The 20,609-nt window shown below is 39.2% G+C and overlaps 1 protein-coding gene and 1 non-coding gene across 3 annotated transcripts in view; one reads left to right on the forward strand and one right to left on the reverse strand.

Moving 5' to 3' along the window:
• TARS3 (threonyl-tRNA synthetase 3) overlaps positions 1 to 20,609 on the forward strand; it is a 61,161-nt gene that overhangs the window by 8,840 nt on the left and 31,712 nt on the right. For both annotated transcript variants that reach the window (XM_077869289.1, XM_077869299.1), the window contains exons 4-10: positions 880 to 1,003; positions 6,185 to 6,306; positions 7,440 to 7,557; positions 10,861 to 10,925; positions 13,863 to 13,941; positions 14,666 to 14,812; positions 15,594 to 15,692. In XM_077869289.1, coding sequence (XP_077725415.1) covers positions 880 to 1,003; positions 6,185 to 6,306; positions 7,440 to 7,557; positions 10,861 to 10,925; positions 13,863 to 13,941; positions 14,666 to 14,812; positions 15,594 to 15,692 — 754 coding nt within the window. The remainder of the gene's footprint in view (positions 1 to 879; positions 1,004 to 6,184; positions 6,307 to 7,439; positions 7,558 to 10,860; positions 10,926 to 13,862; positions 13,942 to 14,665; positions 14,813 to 15,593; positions 15,693 to 20,609) is intronic.
• On the reverse strand, positions 17,770 to 17,876 carry LOC144304193 (U6 spliceosomal RNA). Its single transcript, XR_013371144.1, has one exon. It is a non-coding gene; the product is annotated as a U6 spliceosomal RNA (small nuclear RNA).

Raw genomic sequence — 20,609 nt, forward strand, 5'->3', positions numbered from 1 at the left:
CAAGTCTGTCTATGGTCAGGGAAAATATGTAACTTACTAAGTTTAAAAACTACATTACCAAATAACATAAACAGAATGGTACTATTATTAGATTTTCATATTGGTGTATATATTTATCAAAAAATGTGGAAGGACAGACAACAAAATGCTAACAGTAATTTCTGAGTGGTGGGATTGAGGGTGGGTTTTTTTTCTTTTGCTTTTCTGTGTTTTTCAGGGTTTTAATATATTATTTTTGTCAGTAGTTTTCAAACAACAATAAATGTATGTTTGTGTGTGAGAGAGAGAGAGAAAGAGAGAAAGAAAGAGAGAGAAAGAAGAGGAGGGGTGGATGTAGAAAAAGCCTAGAAAGACATGCATCAAAATGTTAGGCATAGTTATTTCAGGGCAGTAAGATTTACATGGTATTTTTGTTTTATTTTTTATGCTTTCTCTGTTTTCCAATTGTTGGTTTATTTTATTTTGTTTTGTTTTGTTTTTACAGTGGGTGTATACTACTTTTGTATTTAAAATAACTGTTACAAAATTTAAAAAAATATGCGCTATTAATTTACTTTTGTACTTTCTATTCACTTGAAAAACAAGCAACCCTGGAAATTATTCTCTTTTTCTTTAAAGATTTTTTTTTCTTTATTTATTCATGAGAGAGAGAGAGAGAGAGAGAGGCAGAGACAGGCAAAGGGAGAAGCAGGCTCCATGTAGGATGCCTGATGTGGGACTCGATCCCGGGTCTCCAGGATCATGCCCTGGGCTGAAGGCGGCGCTAAACTGCTGAGCCACCTGGGCTGCCCAACCCTGGAAATTATTCTAATCTATTGTTTTAATGAATCATTGTAGCATGTGATAAGGATAACTCCCAAGTGACTTTTCTCTTATTAGTCCAGAACTGGCTGAAAGCACAGTTGTAGCCAAAGTAAATGGTGAATTGTGGGACTTGGACCGTCCATTGGAAGGGGATTCCACTCTAGAGCTGCTTACATTTGATAATGAGGAAGCTCAAGCTGTAAGTATTTAAAAACAATCAACGAAACCTGAGGTATTTATATTGTAAATGATACTATGCATGAAGACATATCGAAGTCAAGAATGATGAGTTTTATAACCTTCTAAGACTTAAAATTTGTTTATTGGTGTTTAGTAAGTATTTCATGAGTTTCTATGGAACGAATATGTACAAATGTGTATCAGCTTCTAAAGAAACTCCTATTTACCATTTTTTAAAAATAGTTGTTTCCTTAAGCTATAATACTTTATTATAAAATCAATGTATAGTCCAAATGAGTTTTTAATAGATTCTTAAAAGTGGGTCTACTTTATAACATAATAGGTATAGGAGAATTGGAAGACTATCAAAACTCAGATATCTGTTCAATAGTTATTAATTCTGTAAACTAGATACCAGATTTTCATGCAGGTCTCTGATACACAGTATTACCTTAACTTTGAAGTTTCCCTTCATGCAATCTATTATCCACCTAAAAACCTAACCTTAATCTTGAAATTTATGCTAAATTTGTTGATTTATTAATCCAAACCTATAAGAATCATATTTAAAGTATGTGAGGTATAACAATTCAAGAGCTAAATAATGCAATATCAATAAAATCACACTTAAAAGTGATTCAGAAAGAGCAATCTTTAGAAGAAACAAATAGTGTATATGTATTATTGAGTTGTTCTCATGAGCTGTTCACAGCTGTCACTTAACTTCATCTCCAATGTCATCCCTAGACTTTAAAATTTTGTAAATTCCCTCAATCAGCTGATGAGTGTCCAAGGCCCTGGAGGTATGTGCTGGACCCTGTAGGGCCACAGTGAACAAGGCATGCAGACTCTCGCTTCCAAGAGTTTACATCTAGTGGGAGAAGGTAGTAAATGAGAAAACAAACAACTAGAGGTTTCAGATAGTGTCAATTTCTGTAGAAAGTCAAATAGGGCCTGGAACCGAGGGCAGCCATGACAGCTGGCGGGGCAGTTAGTTTTGATCCTCAACTAAGGGCCAGATCCTGCCTGAAAGCCTTGCACTTTCCTATGCTGGCTAGCTGTTGGCTTATTGTGCAGGTGTCGCTGCTACAACTCTTTTTAAATATTTTTGGCTGTTGAATTTTTTTTATTGTGCCAGGTATTAGGGTGGTAGGGGATGGAGGAATGATCAAATTTAATGTTCCATGGAGATGTGAGGTCTTTGGGATTCTTCCCTCCTTGCCTTCAGTGATTTCGTGGAAAAAAAAATTCTTTATCATGGGAAATCTTTCTAGAGTGAAGAACCAGCATGCCCTTCTGCTTGCCATGATCCTAAGATTGGGTTAATTATAGGGCTTCCATAAATATGTGTGGTTGTGAGTGAAAAAGATAATGGTGAAAAAAACAATTACCAAATGTTTATTTACCACTTACCAAATGGCCCTGACCCTTTATGTGCATTATCTCCTTGAGTCCCCAGGTACCCTAGCACGCAGGTACTGTTTTCTGTTTTTTGTTTTTGTTTTTGTTTTTATTTTGGCAATCTTTGATATTTATTTGTTTATTTATTTATTTAAATTTTTTTAAATTAAATTCAATTTGCCAACATGTACTATAACACCCAGTGCTCTTCCCATGAAGTACCTTCCTTAGAGCCTGTTACCCATTCACCCTATTCCCCCATTCACCTCCCCTACTGCAACCCTTTGTTTATTTCCCAGAGTTAGGAGTCTCTCATGGTTTGTCTCCCTCTCTCATTTTTCCCACTCATTTTCCCTTGTTTCCCTTATAATCCCTTTCACTGTTTTTTATACTCCCCATATGAGTGAAATCATATGATGATTGTCCTTCTGTGATTGGCTTACTTCACTCAGCATAATACCCTCCAGTTCGATCCACGTCAAAGCAAATGGTGGGTGTTTGTCATTTCTGATGGCGAGTGATACAGGTACTGTTTTAATCCCCATTTTACAGATGAAGCAACCAGAGCTCAGAATGGTTAAGTAACTTCTCCAGAATCTCAATGCTTCTTTTAATGTAACTTAGTAACAAAGATTTCTCTTTTCTGTTCTTGGAATTTATTTTCCTGTTATTCTGAATTCATTAAGATACTGAAGAACATAAACCAATTTATGACTATATAGCACACACATCCATGAAAAAGAAACCGTGTAGGGGATCCCTGGGTGGCTCAGCGGTTCGGTGCCTGCCTTTGGCCCAGGGCGCGATCCTGGAGTCCCGGGATGGGTCCCGCGTCCGGGTCCCAGCATGGAGCCTGCTTCTTCCTCCTCCTGTGTCTCTGCCTTTCTCTCTCTCTCTCTCTCTATCATAAATAAATAAACCTAAAAAAAAAAAAGGAAAAGAAACCGTGTAGAGAAACAAATCTTGAAAACTCAGATCTGGGCAGCCCCAGGTGGCTCAGCAGTTTAGTGCCGCCGTCAGCCCAGGGCCTGATCCTGGAGACCTGGGATCGAGTCCCACCTCGGGCTCCCTGCGTGGAGCCTGCTTCTCCCTCTGCCTGTGTCTCTGCCTCTCTCTCTTTCTGTATGTCTCTCATGAATAAATAAATAAAATCTTTAAAAAAAAAAAAAGAAACCTCAGATCTAAAAAATGAGAAATTAATGATTTTTTAAAAGCAGTTTTTGCTTCACAGAAAAATTCAAGACTCCTTTATATTATAAAAGATGATTCTGTTCATAAGAATATTTAGAGCATAATGTAACATACAGAAGAAATAAATCCCTCTGCTTTCTGGATAGGTTCATATAGAAAATGACAGGAAGCATATTCACATAAAGCTGATAAATACATACAACAGAAACAAGAGTCATTTTATAAAATGATACAGCTTGCAAATTTCAAACATATCTCAGAGTATTTCCTTTTGTAACCATATTGTCCAATAAAAGAATATACATAGGTGTGTATTATTCTACTTTAAATCTTTGGGGGAAATCCCGGAGAAGCCAGTGCTGTGCAGCTGTGATTTCATGCTCAAGAAAACCCCTCAGGGCACTTTATGGTACTTAGAGATGTGAACAAACAAAAGCAGATTTGTGCAAGAACCAAAGCTGCTAGTTCGGTGCTTGTAGTCCCACTACATGGTCCATAGTCACACTCCGTGGTCTCTTGCAGGACAACAGGGCATGAGTCCAGCCTCACCCCCCATTTCAATGGCCACTTCCCCTGCCCCCATCCTCTGGATTTGCTCAGCAGAAGTGACAATCAACCACACCCTTCTTTTAAGTTTTTTTTTATGGCACCACTGCTTTTCTGGCTTCACTCCATTCCCACCGTGGGTTCTTTTTTTTTTTTTTTTCTTTAATCTTATTTATTCATGAGAGACACGCAGAGAGAGGCAGAGATATAGGCAGAGGGAGAAGCAGGCTCCCTGCATCGATGTGGGACTTGATCTCAGAACCCTGGGATCACGACCTGAGCCAAAGGCAGATGCTCAACCAACTGAGCCACCCAGGTGCCCCCCACCGTGGGTTCTTTCTAAGACTTCTTTGCTAGCTTTTTCTTCTGCCTTTGCTTCCAGAGTGAGGAATTCTGTGCTCAGTCACAGCACCCTCTGTATATTCCCGTTCCAAGCTGTCGTGTCTATTAACTGCTGTCAATTCTCTTTGTAGTGAGATATGTCTCAGTCTTTTATATGCTACTGCCCATGTGATATCTCCATCTGGAGAACGTTCAGGAATCTTTAGTATGTCCACAGTGGAACTCTTGATCTTAGCCCCAGAACTTACCCCTTCCCTGTCTGCCCATCTCACGGTACACCTCCACCACATGCCCAGTTGCTCAACCTAGAATCTCATGGGTTGAGTGTGATTACTGCCTGCTCTCTCAACTCCAGTCTCTACTTAATTGCCAACCCCTTACTTTCCTAATGTATCTTGAATCTTTCCACTCCTCCCCATCTCTACTGCCATTGCCCAAGAGTCTACAATGGTGGTGTTATAGCACTGCCCAAGAATCTGCCCACCTGCTCTCCTAGTCCCCAAAAATCCATTCCCATGCTGCTACCAGACAGTATGTTAAAATGCAAACTGAATAATTTCTTTCTGCTTTGAGCCCTTCAGTGCATCTCATTGCATTTAGAATAAAACTCAGATTTGTCTTCTCCCCCTGCCCAAGGCCTGCATGGTTGCTGGCTCTTTGTTAGCTCTGCAACCTTTCTTTGGCTACCCTGCTTTATCCCTTACATGTTAGTCCTGCAGGCCTTCCTGACTCCCTGGGAATGTAGAGCCTTCACTGTTATTCTTCATCACAGTGTCCTGCTCATCTCTTTCTCTTGTGATTATGCACTTACTGGTTGGTTTATGCCTGTTGCTTCCACACTGCGCAGTAAGCCAACCATATGAGGCCAGTGACTCCTTTTTCTTTCACAAGACAGTGTTTGGCTCAACAAATATCTAGGTGTGGACAGCACACCAAAGAAGAGACTTGGGTTCGTGTTGGCAGTTAGCTTGCCCTCCTGGCACCATCCAGCGCAACAGGGCTCTCCCCAGGGACCAACCAACGCTCTGGGGCTGTTTACAGACCGGATCTCAGCCTAACACTGCGGATTGGGATCACCCGTAGCCTGCTCAGTGCTGGAACTCCCTCTGTTCCAATTTATTTTGTCAACTAGTTTTCTAACTGTAATGTTTTCTATTTAATAAGGGAAAGAAAGTGCTGCCAGGGGACTCCATTGTCTTGCTTCTTTGGTACCTGTATTTATTTGGTGACTTTGGTTAGTTATAATTTATCCATAAAACATTGATTCCTTGGGAATTCAACACCAAATTCAAAACCAAACTTTCTGAACTTGTAGACCCGATGAGCAGCCTTTGGACTTTGGCAAATTTACTGGTGTGTGTACTGCCTCGGGGTCTCGGCAGCCAGCAGGGATTCCTAGGCCACACTTCTCCCTCCAGAGCCATTTTATCAAAAGCTGTTCAACATGTAAAGACTGCTGCTTAGACGCAAACTACTTTGGTCCTCTGCATTCAGCTTAGAGGCTATCTTTGGAGAAACCAAGCATGTGCCCCTGGCATAACTGCAAGGAGCACTCAGAAAATGGTCTCTTCAAAGAGGGCATTGAAGACAAATTGATATTGCTCTGTTTTTGTGTTTATCCCCTTAAAGTTAACCCACTTGCTTCCTTGTATTATTTTACTAATAATTTCCCCTGACACAACTTCAATATCCACTGGCCTCTGTGTTTGATGCTCTGCAGGTATACTGGCACTCCAGTGCTCACATTCTTGGGGAGGCCATGGAGCTTTACTATGGAGGCCATTTGTGCTATGGTCCACCCATTGAAAATGGATTCTATTATGACATGTTCATTGAAGACAGGTAATACCACTGCATATTCACATCTGAAGGCATGTATTAATAGTCCATTATTTTATAATGGTTACATATTAATTTAGTTAATGTGTATGTTCTATAACATGAGTATAGATTGGCTGTTTGAAAATTATTTTTTTATGAGTTTAGATTCCAGAACTAACTGAGCACCCTGGACCGTATAGCTCCTGTATACCAACTTGACCAGCTTCATCTCCTGTTACCACCGTTCTAAGATTCATTCAGCAAGATTTTTTTGACTGCCTGTTATCTGCTCTGTGTTTGATGCTGATGATTCAGTGGTGAACAGATCAGTCTGTTCCCATGGAGCTAACAGTCTCTTTAGCTTAGACAGTAAACTAACAGCCACCTACTACCAGGTGGTGATGAGTGGTATGGAAGAAAATAAACCAGGTATGGGGAGGTGTGTGCCATGACAGGTGGTCAGCAAAGGATAAAGTGATGTTGAAGCAGGGATCAGGATGGACAAAGGGAGCAAGCTCTGAGGTTGTGTGTGTGTGGGGGTGTATTTATGAACATTTTGGGAAAGAACATTCTAGGCCTCTGGGACCTCCCTGGCATGGGCTTATGCCTGGCTGTTTGAGGAAAGTCAAGGAACCCAGTGCGGGTGGAGGAGAACTAGCATAAACCAGGGAGTGGCTGAAAGAGGTCAGCTGATGGCTCACGGAGGCCCATTCCCTGTGAGTGCCATTCTACTCTGCAGTTCACACTCACAGATCTTTCTCCCAACCTGGATCCAAAGTCACTGAGGGTGGGGGTTTGTAAGCACTTACTACAGTTCCTTTGAACAAAAATGTAGATGCATGAAGTATAAAGTAGACCACACAGAAGAACAGGCCTCCAAGGAGCTCACAGTCTAACCAGGGAGTATTTTACCAGGGCTTTCCAATTGCACACCTCATTGCAGAGAAGAACTGCAGGCAAATCTTTTCCTCTGTTGGTGCCTCAGTGTTCTTCAAGAAATGAGATGATCTGCCTTGCATGTGGATACATACAATAAAACACAAAATTCCTAGTGCATGTCAGAAAGCATGTCAGTTAGTGATGAAGGTCCACAAAAAGGTAACTGCATGATGGCTGAGAAATCTGTGTTGACTCTTACTTGCTTTTCTTTTTAGAGCAGTGTCCAGCACAGAGCTGTCAGCACTGGAGAACATATGTAAGACTATCATAAAAGAAAAGCAACCATTTGAAAGACTGGAAATCAGTAAGGAAGTGCTCCTAGAAATGTTTAAGGTAACTTCAGGAAACTCTTTAGAATAAGAAAACCTTTTGCCAGGAATATTAAAAAAAATTAACAGACAACTTTCTTTTTTAAACAAATAATTAAGTGTTGCTTGCCACATTATTTCAAATAGTCTAGCAGCCTAATGTGAGGTTGTCACCACTTGCCCAATGTGATATTTCCCAACTATCTCCTGAAAATTTTATTTATTTATTTATTTTTTTTTTCTCCTGAAAATTTTAATGCAGATATAAGTGGGTAAGGGGCCAGGTGAATAGTTTTCACATGTGTGTTTCTAAATCTGATTAATTTTGAGTGTTGTTAATATTCTGACTACTAAATTCCATAATACTTCTGCTTTCTCTTTATCTTGTTTGACCAATATATGTAAATATATTCTTACTTTAATTAATTAATTAGTTAATTAATTTAAAGATTTTATTTCTGTATTCATGAGAGACACAGAGAGACAGAGGCAGAGACACAGGCAGAGGGAGAAGCAGGCTCCATCCAGGAAGCCCAATGTGGGACTCGATCCCGGGACTCCAGGATCATACCCTGGGCCGAAGGCAGGCGCTAAACCGCTGAGCCACCCAGGGATTCCCCTATTTATTTATTTTTGAGAGAGTGTGTACACGTGTGTTGGGGGGTGATCAGAGGGAAAGAGAATCTAAAGCAGGCTCTGGGGCAGTTGGGTGGCTCACTGGTTGAATGTCTGCCTTTCGTTCAGGTCATGATCGAAATGGCCGCCATCACCACCATCCATCTCCAGAGATTTTTCCTCTTCCCCAATTAGAACCCCACACGTAGTAAACACTAATTCTCCGTTCCCACTTCCCCTTTTTCTACCTTTATGAATTCGATTACTCTAAGAATCAAAGAAGTGGAATCATATGATATTTGCCTTTTTGTGACTTCCTTATTTCAGCAGCATAATGTCCTCAAGATTCGTCCATGGTGTGACATATGTCAGAATTTCCTTCCTTTTTAAGGCTTAATAATATTCTATTGTATATATAGACCACATTTTGTTTATTTATTCATCTGTTGGTGGACGTTTGGGTTGTTTCCATCTTTTGACTATTGTGAAAAGTGTTGGTGTGAACATGGCTGTACAAATATCTGTTCTAGTCCCTGCTTTTAATTCTTTGGTGTTTCATGTACTTATTGGGCAGTTGTATGTCTTATTTGGAGAAATGTCTATTCCAGTCCTTTGCCCATTTTGTTGTTGAGTTTGTTTTTTGTTGTTGAGTTGTAGGAGTTCTTTATATATTCTGGATATTAATCTTGTATCAGATATGTGAGTTGCAGTTATTTTCTCCTATCCTATGGGTTGCCTTTTTGCAGCTACTCTTAAGAACTAAACTTGATCAAATCTCTGTGAAGAAAAATGATTTGAATACTTAAGTATGAAATAGTTAAATCATATGAATTTTTTTTTCTCTCAACAACTATCTCCTTTAAATATGAAGTACCTGGCACCAAAGTAGTAGTGATGAAAGCGGGAAAGAAAGGAAAAGTGTCTGTTGATTTTTTTTGTGTGTGTAACAATATGATCATTTACTATAAACTTGGTTTTGTTTTATGCAACTTAATAATGTAGCTGTGCCCTCAGAATTTTATTTACTTCGTGTAGTTAAAATTGGAATCTTCTAACTTAAATGTGAGACCTAAAACCATAAAAATCCTGGAGAGCACAGGCAGTGTCCTTTTTGACAGAGGCTGCAGCAACTCCTGAGGCAAGAGATATAAAAGAAAAAAATAAACTATTGGGACTACATCAAAATAAAAAGCTTCTGCACAGTAATGGAAACAACCAACAAAACTAAAAGGCAACATACTGAATGAAAGAAGTTATTTGTGAATGACATATCTGATAAAAAGTTAGTATCTAAAACATATAAAGAACTTGTCAAACAATACCCCCCAAAAAAGAATAATCCAATTAAAAAAGGGCAGAAGATGTGGATAGACATTTTTCCAAAGCAGACATCCAGATGGCCAACAGATACATGAAAGGATGTTCATGATCAGGCAAATACACATCAAAACTTCAGTGAGCTATCACATCACACCTGTCAGAATGGCTAAAATCAACAACACAAGAAACAACAGGTGTTGGCAAAGATGTGAATAAAGAGGATCCCTCTTACACTGTTGGTGGGAATGCAAATTGGTGCAGCCACTCTGGAGAACAGTACAGAGGTTCCTCAGAAAGTTAAAATAGAATTCCCTTAGGATCCAGCAATTGAACTACTAGGTATTTACACAAAGAACACAAAAATACTGATTCAGAGGTATACTTACACCCCAATGTTTATGGCAGCATTATCTGCAATAGCCAAAGTATAGAAATAGATGAGTGTCCATTGACTGATTGATAAAGAAGACGTGGTATATATCTACAATGGAATGTTATTCAGCCATAAAAAAGAAAGAAATGTTGCCCAGCAAGACATGGATTGAGCTAGAGAGTATAATGCTAAGGGAAGTAAGTCAGAGAAAGATAAATTCCTGATTTCATGAGTTTGTGGAATTTAAGAAACAAAACAAGTGAGCAAAGGGAAAATAAAAGAGAGAGGGAAAGAGAGAAGCAAACTAAGAAACAGACTCTTAGCTATACAGAACCAACTGATGGTTACCAGAGGGGAGGTGGGCAGGGGGATGGGTGAAATAGGTGTTGGGGATTAAGGGGTGCACTTGTGATGAGCACTGGGTGGTGGATGGAATTATTGAATCACTATATTGTAGATCTGAAACTAATATAATGCTGTATGTTAACCAACTGGAACTTAAATAAAAACTTTAAAGAAAAACATTCTGAAAATGAGATGAAAAAACTTGGAATCTTCTAGAACAATGCTGTTCAATAAAAACATAACGTGATCCACCAATCCGAGCCTCATAGGTAATCTTAAATCTTCTGATAGCCATATTTTAAAAATAAAAGAATGGTAGAATTAATTTTTACAATATCAAAAATATCACTTCAACATGATAACCAACATAAAAATACTTAATGAGCCATTTTACAATCTTTCTTTCATAGTATGTCTCTGAAATCCAGTGTGTTTTGCACTTCAGCACATTTCATTTCAGACTAGTTCTAATGCAAGTGCTCAGTAGTCAGTTGGGCTTGTAGCTCCCGTTTTGGACACTACAGCTTTAAGCTGTGAGTTCTCCATATTCCCAGGGTCTTAGTACCTAGAACATACTAGACACCCATTCAGTGTTTGTTGAAAAAAGCAAAAGTTTCTTTTCCCACTTAAACATTTTATGTAATAATATATAAATATGTGTGTGTTTTTTTGTAGTACAATAAATTTAAATGCCGTATCCTGAATGAGAAAGTTCACACCTCAACTACCACAGTTTACAGGTGAAGTGTATGTAAATTTTAAGCACTGCTCTGTGGTCTTTGGGTGGGTGGTGTATTTGTAAATTTGCATAGTTGATATACCACTTTAGTTTGGGACTCTGAAATGTTATCAGCGAAGGGAAATGATTCGGCCTTCATTTGTATTATTGCTGGTGCTAAAATCTGAATTTTTGTTTTCTGGATATTAGCTTTGACAGCATCTTTTTCCATGTGGGTGAGACTGTGTTTGCCCAGGGCTTTATGTTTTAGTGGGGGCTGTTAGGAAAGGGAATCTTGCTTTATCCTGCCACATTCTTATTAATATGGCAGTGGAAGTCATTATGGGCCATCTTCCTCCTGTGGTGATTTTTTGCCTCTTACTATACTCCCCATTTCCTGGAGCCCAAGAGCATTAATTTTCATGCATGGATATTCCTAATGAAACATAATGAAGGACCCTGTTGGGGAACCAAGGGCAAATCAAGTGGTAGGAAGAGGCAAGTAAAATCAATTCTACCCTGACTTAGTTCTGTTTCTTTGACATCTGAGCCCCTTTTTCACTCATGCAATTTTTAAGCTGCCTGACAGGTAATTGCTCTGTGTTCTGCCTGTCTGGCTGCCTCTTTGACTTTCACGGATCCATCTTAAGAAGATCTGATGTCTATGTAATTGAAATCACAAATATCCTCTCTAGGAGCATTTACTTTCCACAGTCAGGTACTTGTGGTTCTGGGGTGTAAACGTCATCTTCGCTCTAAGCAAACCTATGCACAGAGCATTTCTTACATTATAATAAGAACTCATCGCCCTTTGATTTTGAAGAGGGATACCATGGTTACCCTTTACCATTCTCCAATGACCTAATAAGGTTTTATTTTTCATTACCTGTAATTCAAATAAATGTTGGTATATGCATTTCAAAGCTTAAAAATACATGAAGATATAGAAAAGATAGGCTAAATCTTAAAATTTTGGCTTCTAATACTTGAGCTTTTGTGGTTATTTTTTTGAACCTTACTTAGGTCAACACTGACACTTCTTATTCTGTCAGTTTAATTTTTGGAAAAGGAATTGCTTTTCTTTCTATAGAGTTATTTAAAAATTAGAGTATTGAAGTCTTCTATGCTAATTAGGCATTCCTTTTATTCCTCTGAGCATTGATTTACCACTTCCATCTTGGACAGAGAACAATAAAGCCTGGTCATCCCAAGAAATTGTCATTTCATTTAAACTTTTCATGTTTAAAGCTTATCCATTTTGGTAAATAAACCAGTCCCTTTATGTATTCATTGTAATTTTTAACTTTTTAACCAGCGAACTTTAAAAATATTTAAAGTTGGTTGGAATAGTTAGGGAAAATATTTTCTTTACTAAATTTTCCTTAAATTAGTTGATGTTAAGTACTTTCCCTCTGACCGGTGTCACTAGTATTTTAACTTTTTAAATGTTTCTGTACTTCAAAAAAAGTCTGTGCTTATTAAAGTTTGGGGGTCCTTGTTTGTTAGAGGTGCAAATGAATCCTCAGCAACAACACCATGTGTTTTGTTTTTTAGAGAGAGAGAGAAAGAGCCCGTGCACGCAGGGGTGGGAGGGGTGGGAGAGGAGGAGAGGGAGAGAGAGATCATAAGTAGGCTCCACACCCAGCATAGGATGCAGGGCCCTGAGGTCATGACCGGAGCAGTAATCAAGGGTCAGACCATTAACTCACTGAGCCACCCAGGCACCCCACTATGTGTGTTTTTTTTTTTTTTAAGATTTTATTTATTTATTCATGAAAGACACACAGAGAGAGAGATAGAGGCAGAGACACAGGTAGAGGAGAAGCAGGCTCCATGCAGGGAGCCCGACATGGGACTCGATACCTGGTCTCCAGGATCAGGCCCTGGACTGAAGGTGGCGCTAAACTTCTGAGCCACCCGGGCTGCCCCCCACTATATGTTTTATTATTATTTTATTATTTTTTAAAGATTTTATTTATTTATTCATGAGAGACACAGAAAGAGAGGCAGAGGCACAGGCAGAGGGAGAAGCAGGCTCCATGCAGGGAGCCTGATGTGGGACCCAATCCCGGGACTCCAGGATCATGTCCCAGGCCGAAGGCAGGTGCCAAACCGCCGAGCTACCCAGGGATCCCCCCGACTATGTGTTTTAATATAAGTGGTGCCATCTCTGACCTAAACATTTGCGTGAGAATTGCACTCTAGTCAATGTTCTGTTTTAGCAAACCAGAAGACAATTAAGCATTTTGTCACAATGCCAGGGGGTCTAAAAACAGATAAAAGATCCCTGAAATTTATTTACTTATTTTTTAAACAGACCTGATTTTGTTAGCGCAGATTGAGGTTCACAGCAAAATTGAGAAGTACAGCGATTTCTGATTTCTCGTAACCTCCTTCACTATCAGTACCTCCTCCTGCAGACTAGCACATTAGTTACAATTGACAGACCTACATTGACACGTCATAATCACATAGAATCCTGAGTTAACTATATAGTTCACTCTTGCTAGTGTACATTCTATGGGTTTGGTGAAGTTTATTTTTGAAGTAAGGTATCAAGTTGGTGCATTTTGTATAAATTGTAGATAATTTTGGTTTTGAAAGTTAGTGTAAAGCAGAGGAATGGCTTTTTAATTTTATGAATTAAAAGTGGAGAGTTTTTAAGAGCCTTGGCATATGACAACGAAAAGTGGTGTCTTTATGTATAGTTAATTTCAGAAGATTCTGTAACTTCCGATTTTGAGCAAAGGAGGGAAGACTGGGATCAAAGGCTAGATAAATTGCATCTTCATCCTAAATTAAAAATTAAATTATTTTAAATTGTTCCCAAATTAGAAATTGACCTAAGACGTACAAATAAGTGAGATCCTTCACTTAAAACATATGAAAACATGGTTTGTAACAAATGGTCCAAAAAGCTCTAACTGTATCTGGGCATGTCTGAAATATTTCATTGTAGGTGTGGTCCATTAATTGACCTTTGCAAAGGCCCCCATGTAAGACACACTGGAAAAATTAAAGCCATAAAAATTTTCAAGGTAAGGATTTTTTAAAAAATATTTTATTTATTTAAAAAAAAAAGATTTTATTTATTTACTCATGAGGGACACAGAGAGAGAGAGAGAAAGAGACAGAGAGAGACACAGGCAGAGGGAGAAGCAGGCTTCATGCAGGGAGCCCAACAGGGCTCCATCCTGGGTCTCCAGGATCAGGCCCTGGGCTGAAGGCGGCGCTAAACCACTGAGCTACCTGGGATGCCTGGATTTTTTTTTTTAATACAGCAAACTTAAGATGATCTAGATAATGAGGAATTTCAATCATATCTTTTATATTCTGAACATCATGGTCTTTTAAAATACTCCATTATTTGATTTTTACATAAATTTCTAAAGATACTATAATTTTTTACATTTCTGGTAATTAGGACCTTACATGTAGCTTTTAATTGTCTATTGCCTAAACTTACTATACACATTACAATGCCTTTCTTTTTCATATGATATGTTAAGGTATTGTTCTCCATATAATGATTTTCTCGGATTACCCTAGTAATTTTTCCACAGCAGATGACATCATTTTCTGATGAATTCCGGCTGGGCAAATTTAATTAGAATCTATTTTAAAGTCTTTCCAGTGCCACAAAAAGTCATTTTTTAAGTAAAGCCATGCTGATGATGTAGCGGAAATTTTTTCACATATATGAGTGATTTCATTTATCACCAGATGTTTGGTGTGTTCACCCAAATCCTGTTTGATACTTAGAATTCCTCAACTTACTGGGAGGGCAATCCTGAAATGGAAACACTGCAGAGGATCTACGGGATATCATTCCCTGATAACAAGATGATGAAGACCTGGGAAAAATTCCAAGAGGAAGCCAAGAACCGAGATCACAGGAAGGTTGGAAAGGTATGCTGCCTGTCCTCATCACCAGCAGGATGGGGATGTCCTTTGTTGGCCTATGATTAAACTGTTTGGTATTTCTTTTCTCTGGTTCCACCTTCTGTTTGCTGTTGAATTCTTGCATGCTAATACCCTGTCTTCTCATCTCTTGCCTTCTTGTGTCTTTTATTAGTTTTAGAAATTACACCCTTCTCTTATTCTTACCATGATAAAAATGTTCTAAAAAATTGTACCTAATAACATACTTTGTATTTGAGAAACAGAGAAGAAAGAAAACATGAGATTTGAGAGCAGACAGACCTGGGTTTCAGCCTCCATCTGGCCACTTACGGCTGTGTTATGTGGAGGCCAGGTATTCACTTAGGGACCTCCACGTGCTTGTCTCTTGCTTGGTAGCATTGGCAGGGCTGATGCAAGGACAGACGCTGGACCATAGTGGCACATGGGGCAGGTGTTCAGTAATGACAGCGTGATGATGAGCACCACCAGGTAGGGCCCACCTCCTGCACTGAACTTTTCTGGTATTTCTGCTGTATTCTCTCCCCATGAGATCCACTCCCAGGTGCCAAGTCAGAAATCAGCAGTAAATAAAGGTACATGAAAAGCTAACTATTCATGTGTGCTAGTACATATAGTTAGAGGTAAGTACTGAGGGGCTTTTGGGAAGTCAGTTATTAGAAGATGGAAATTGTAACTGAGTATGTCTCATTCCTAGCATGTCATATGTATACGGTAAATACTGATCAATGGCAGTGAGATCTGAGATGCAGTTATTGTTTTAATCTAGGAACAAGAACTGTTTTTTTTCCATGATCTCAGTCCTGGAAGCTGCTTTTTTCTTCCCAGAGGAGCCTTCATTTATAATACACTTATGGATTTCATACGAGTAAGTTAACTTTTAAAATGTTTTTCTTAAAAAAATAAATAAATAAATAAATAAATAAAATAAAATAAAATGTTTTTCTTATTCAGCCCCATTTTACATTTTACTATTTTTTCATAATAAAATGGCTGAGCATTTTCATTAACTTTAACAATATTAATAAGAATTTTGAACCTAAGAGAGAAATACTGGGTTGCGCTTCCAAAAAACAATGAGATGAATTCTATATCCCCTAAATAAAATGCATTCTTGGGATTTCTAGAAGTGCACTTACTGTCCATTTAAGTTTCTAGAGCACAAACAATACAGAGGTAAACAATAGACTAAGTGTGGAACTCCCTGTGAAGGAGAAGAAAGGAGGAAGTGTCCTATCTGGCATACTATGCTAAATGATCAAATGTTGCTTCTGAAAATGTGGTCCATGGTCCCCCTCCACTGTGACTCCCAGGTGACGTGGCAGCTCCATCCAGAGCAAAGGGTAAAGACAATTGTGTAAGATACCTTCTTGTAATAAAATTTATAGATAGAAAGTCTTCAGTTACATCATTTAAACTACAGATACTGTTCAGAGGTGATCCACGTAGACTATTAGGATTATGTTTCCTTCTGAGTGTGTTTTTTGTCTTTCCATAATTATTACCTGAAATTTCATTTACTCAGTTTTATATCACTAACTTATTCAGTTCCTATCACTAAATTCATCCTCAAACTTTTTCTCAAAACTGCAAAACTTCTTACAGTGTCTTCGGATGATTCAGGTAATATCTCAGTAATTTTTTTTTTTAAGATTCTATTTATTCATTCATGAGAGACACAGAGAGAGAGAGAGGCAGAGACACAGGCAGACAGAGAAGCAGACTCCATGCAGGGAGCCCAATGTGGGACTCGATCCCAGGACCCCAGGACCACACCCTGGGCCAAAGGCAGACGCTAAACCACCAAGCCACCCAGGCGTCCCTATATCTCAGTAATTTTTAAAAATTTGGTCCTCTTGTTCTACAATTAACTTGCTACAAGGATTCTTGCCAACTGATGTCTTAGGACTTGTTTTCTTCATTCTAGCTACTCTTTTCATGTCTCTGCTCTCTCATTCTAGCTATTCTCCTCTTTCCTGATCCTACACCTTCCGCTTCCTTCCTTATCCCTCACATTTGGGGAAGAACTTTCTTTGGCAACTTCCTGAGAAAAGGTTAATGGCATGAGCTGGTTATTCTCTGTCCACCTTACTAGTCTCATTTCCTTTCCTTCTTGTGCGGTGTCCCTGGAGGCTAAACTCTGTGGACTCTATTACCTGGGCTATGTACCTTCCAGTAAGGATTGGCCAGTGTGAAGCCATGGTAGGCCAGAGGGCCTTGAAGAATCACTGAAGATTAGCCAAGGCTTCAGCAGGTCTCAATGACCATCACAGCTGCTGTTTGGATGGTCTGTTTTTGCTGGAAAATCAACACATCCTTGGCACCTTCAACTCTCAAGGTTTGGGGTTGTGTGGAGAATAAACACAGCCTCTATGATGGCCTGAAAAGAATCTTTTATCTTTATAGATGCAAGATACACATGGCTGATGATTAGGCCCAAGGCCTGATTGTATGGGTTGCAGAATTATAAAGTCATTTAAATGCACAATCCCTGTGGTCTATTATTTAAGGTAAGGGTACTTGGAAAGAGTGAGTTCCTGAATTTTGGAATAAGAATATTTGGCAGACACAGATGAGGCAGAGGACTTTGAACTCCTGGATGTCTTTGACGAAATTGGCCTTTCCATGCAAACAAAACAAAAACAAAAACCATTTAAGGATTTTACCTATTTTTTCTCTTGATCTGTTATATGGTCTTGCCTCTTCTCATATTTAGTAATTTTTTATTATATCTAAATATTGTATATAAAAAGAACTTCAGAAGCTGTAGATAATGTCATCTCCCACTAGAGCATTTACCCCCTGACAAGATTGAAGACTAATTCTTCAATCCAATTAAAGATTGAGGTGAGTTAGGGCTGGGCTTCCATTTTGTTTTGTTTTTTTTGTTTTTTTGGGGTTTTTTTTTTGAAAATCAAAGTTTTATTCCTAAAGTACAGACAGTAAAAAATATGGAACGCTTCACGAATTTGCGTGTCATCCTTGCGCAGGGGCCATGCTAATCTTCTCTAGATCGTTCCAATTTTAGTATATGTGCTGCCGAAGTGAGCACTGGGCTTCTATTTTGATCAGACACAATCTACCTCTTATTCATCCATATTTCTTTTTTTTTTTTTTTTTTAAGATTTTACTTATTTATTCATGAGAGAAACAAAGAGGCAGAGACACAGGCAGAGGGAGAAGCGGGCTCTATGCAGGGAGCCCGATGTGGGACTCGATCCCAGGTCTCCAGGATCATGCCCTGGGCTGAAGGCGGCACTAAACCACTGAGCCACCCGGGCTGCCCTCATCCATATTTCTAGGGCATGACCCTGTGGGGTTTCCAGTTGACAGTCTCCTCTCTTCGGCTCCAAAAGACTGGAGGTCAATCAATCCTGCTCTTCCAATGTGTTCTACTACTGAGTAACAAACTATTCCAAATCTCCTCTGATTATTGGATTAGATTTTGTTAGTTCAAAATCTTGGGATCCCTGGGTGGCACAGCGGTTTGGCGCCTGCCTTTGGCTCAGGGCGCGATCCTGGAGACCCAGGATTGAATCCCACGTCGGGCTCCCGGTGCATGGAGCCTGCTTCTCCCTCTGCCTGTGTCTCTGCCTCTCTCTCTCTCTCACTCTCTCTCTCTCTCTGTGACTATCATAAATAAATAAAAATTAAAAAAAATATATATTCTTCAAAATCTAATAATACGTCATCTGAATCAGGTCTAGGTGCAGATGAGGCTCCTCAGGTGCAAAGTACAGATCACCAAAAGCAGTTCTGCTCATCGTAAGATCTGTGAAGTAAAGGGACAAGTTATCTGTGGGCCAACCCCCCCACCAACATTATAAAATAATGATAAATAGGATGTAGTACATACTGCCATTCCAAAAGGGGTGGGGTAGAGTAATACTCACTGATCTATAGAAATCCTGACAACCTACTCATTCTTTATCCCTGGTCAGAAAATGCACTTTGGTTAGGACCTTTGTCTCTACATGAGTTGTGGTTCTGCCCTTTGAATCATCCTTCCTTTACCATGAGAAATAGCCCATGTGGACCTCTGAGTAGCTTTCTCAATATTCTCAACCTGTTTCTTTCAGTAGAAGTTTGATGAGTCCCAAGGCCTCATTTCGTTTTGTGCTGTCTCTGTCCCTTTTAGTCTAAGATAGTAGAATTCCTTTAAAAGATTTGTGGGGTCCTTTGTATACATTGGTAATCAACACTTAGGGGAAAATCACACCTGCATCTCTTTTTGAACCAGATCCTTCTCTACTTAAGCCTGCCTGTGAAGCTGATGTGAGACAGTAAACTTAAGATTCTTAAAAGCCTTAATGTTTGGGGCACCTGGGTGGCTCAGTCAGTTAAGCATCCGACTCTTGATTTCAGCTCATGTCATGATCTCGCAGTCTCTAGATTGAGCCCCACATCTGGCTCAATGTAGAGCCTGCTTCGGATTCTTTCTCCTGCTTCCTCCAGCTCATGTGCACGTGCTCTCTCTCTGTCTCATATACATATAAAATAGTAAAATAAAATAAAAGTATAAAATATAAAAAAATAAAATAAAAATAAAATAAAATAAAATAAATAAAATACTCTTAGTGTTTAGCTGTTTAGACTCTCTGTCTACCAAGGCACAATCTTAAGACTCTCAGAAGCCCTACTAGCTACTCAAGTAGCTCATTCTGAGAACTTCACAAATATGGCATACAGCCATACCCTCAAGAGCTTTACCCTAAGGCCATATTTTATTGGTGGTAATCTGTATTTTGTCTTTGTGCTGAAGCCATTCTTATCTTGTTGAGAGAGCCTAAGGATGTAGTGGTTTTATTTTTTAATCTAACGGGTCCTGGCATTTTGATATTTCTTCTCAAAAACTTAATAGTACCCTGTTTAGTTTATGTCTCCCTTGTATTTTGTCATAGGCAGTCATAAGAAGTCAATTGTCCCTTTTTTCTTTCTGCCTAGACACATGCCTAGCTATACTCCATGAATTCTTTGGATACTCTTTCTGTTTTTCATGTTACCTCAGGTGATAGTGTTTTCTGGCACCATCTATCGAGTCCCCCTTTCTTCATCCTTCAGTGTATTTTCCTCACTATCCTTCCAAGTCCTCACAGTCTGTAGCCTTCTAGCTTCCATCTACCACTTGCCCCCAAGCCAAGGCTGTGTATTTTAGGTTACTGTTATAGCAGCATCCACATCTAGTGCAAATTCTGTTCTGGTTATCTATTGCAGCATAACAGACTGTTCCAAAGCTTAGTTACTTAAAATGGCCATTTTTTCATTATTATCACTAATGGTTCCAAGTGTTAGGCTTATCGAGGTGATTCTTACATTGAGTTCTATATATGAATATGTTCAGGTGGAGGCTGATGCCAGAGTTTCTGATTGAAGTTTAAGTTACATTTGTTAAAATGCATAAACCTGAAGCTTATAGCTCAATACATTTTTATACGTGTGTACGTCTATACAACCACCTCCCAAATCAAGATAGAATAGTTCCATCCTCCTTTTAAAAAAAAAAAAAAAGTTTTAAAAATTTATTCGTGGCAGATACACAGAGCGAGGCAGAGACATAGGCAGAGGGAGAAGCAAGCAGGGAGCCTGATTCGGAACTTGATCCCAAGACCCTGGGATCATGACCTGAGTGGAAGGCAGACGCTCAACCACTGAGCCACCCAGGTATCCCGGTTCCATCCTTTTTTAAAAAGATTTTATTCATTTATTTATTCGAGAGAGTAGGTAGGGGGACAGGAACAAGCAGACTCCCTGCTGAGCACAGAGCCTGTGCTAGGACAGTTTATCC

This window comes from Canis aureus, chromosome 2, assembly GCF_053574225.1.
Source record: "Canis aureus isolate CA01 chromosome 2, VMU_Caureus_v.1.0, whole genome shotgun sequence".
Lineage (NCBI taxonomy): Eukaryota > Metazoa > Chordata > Mammalia > Carnivora > Canidae > Canis > Canis aureus.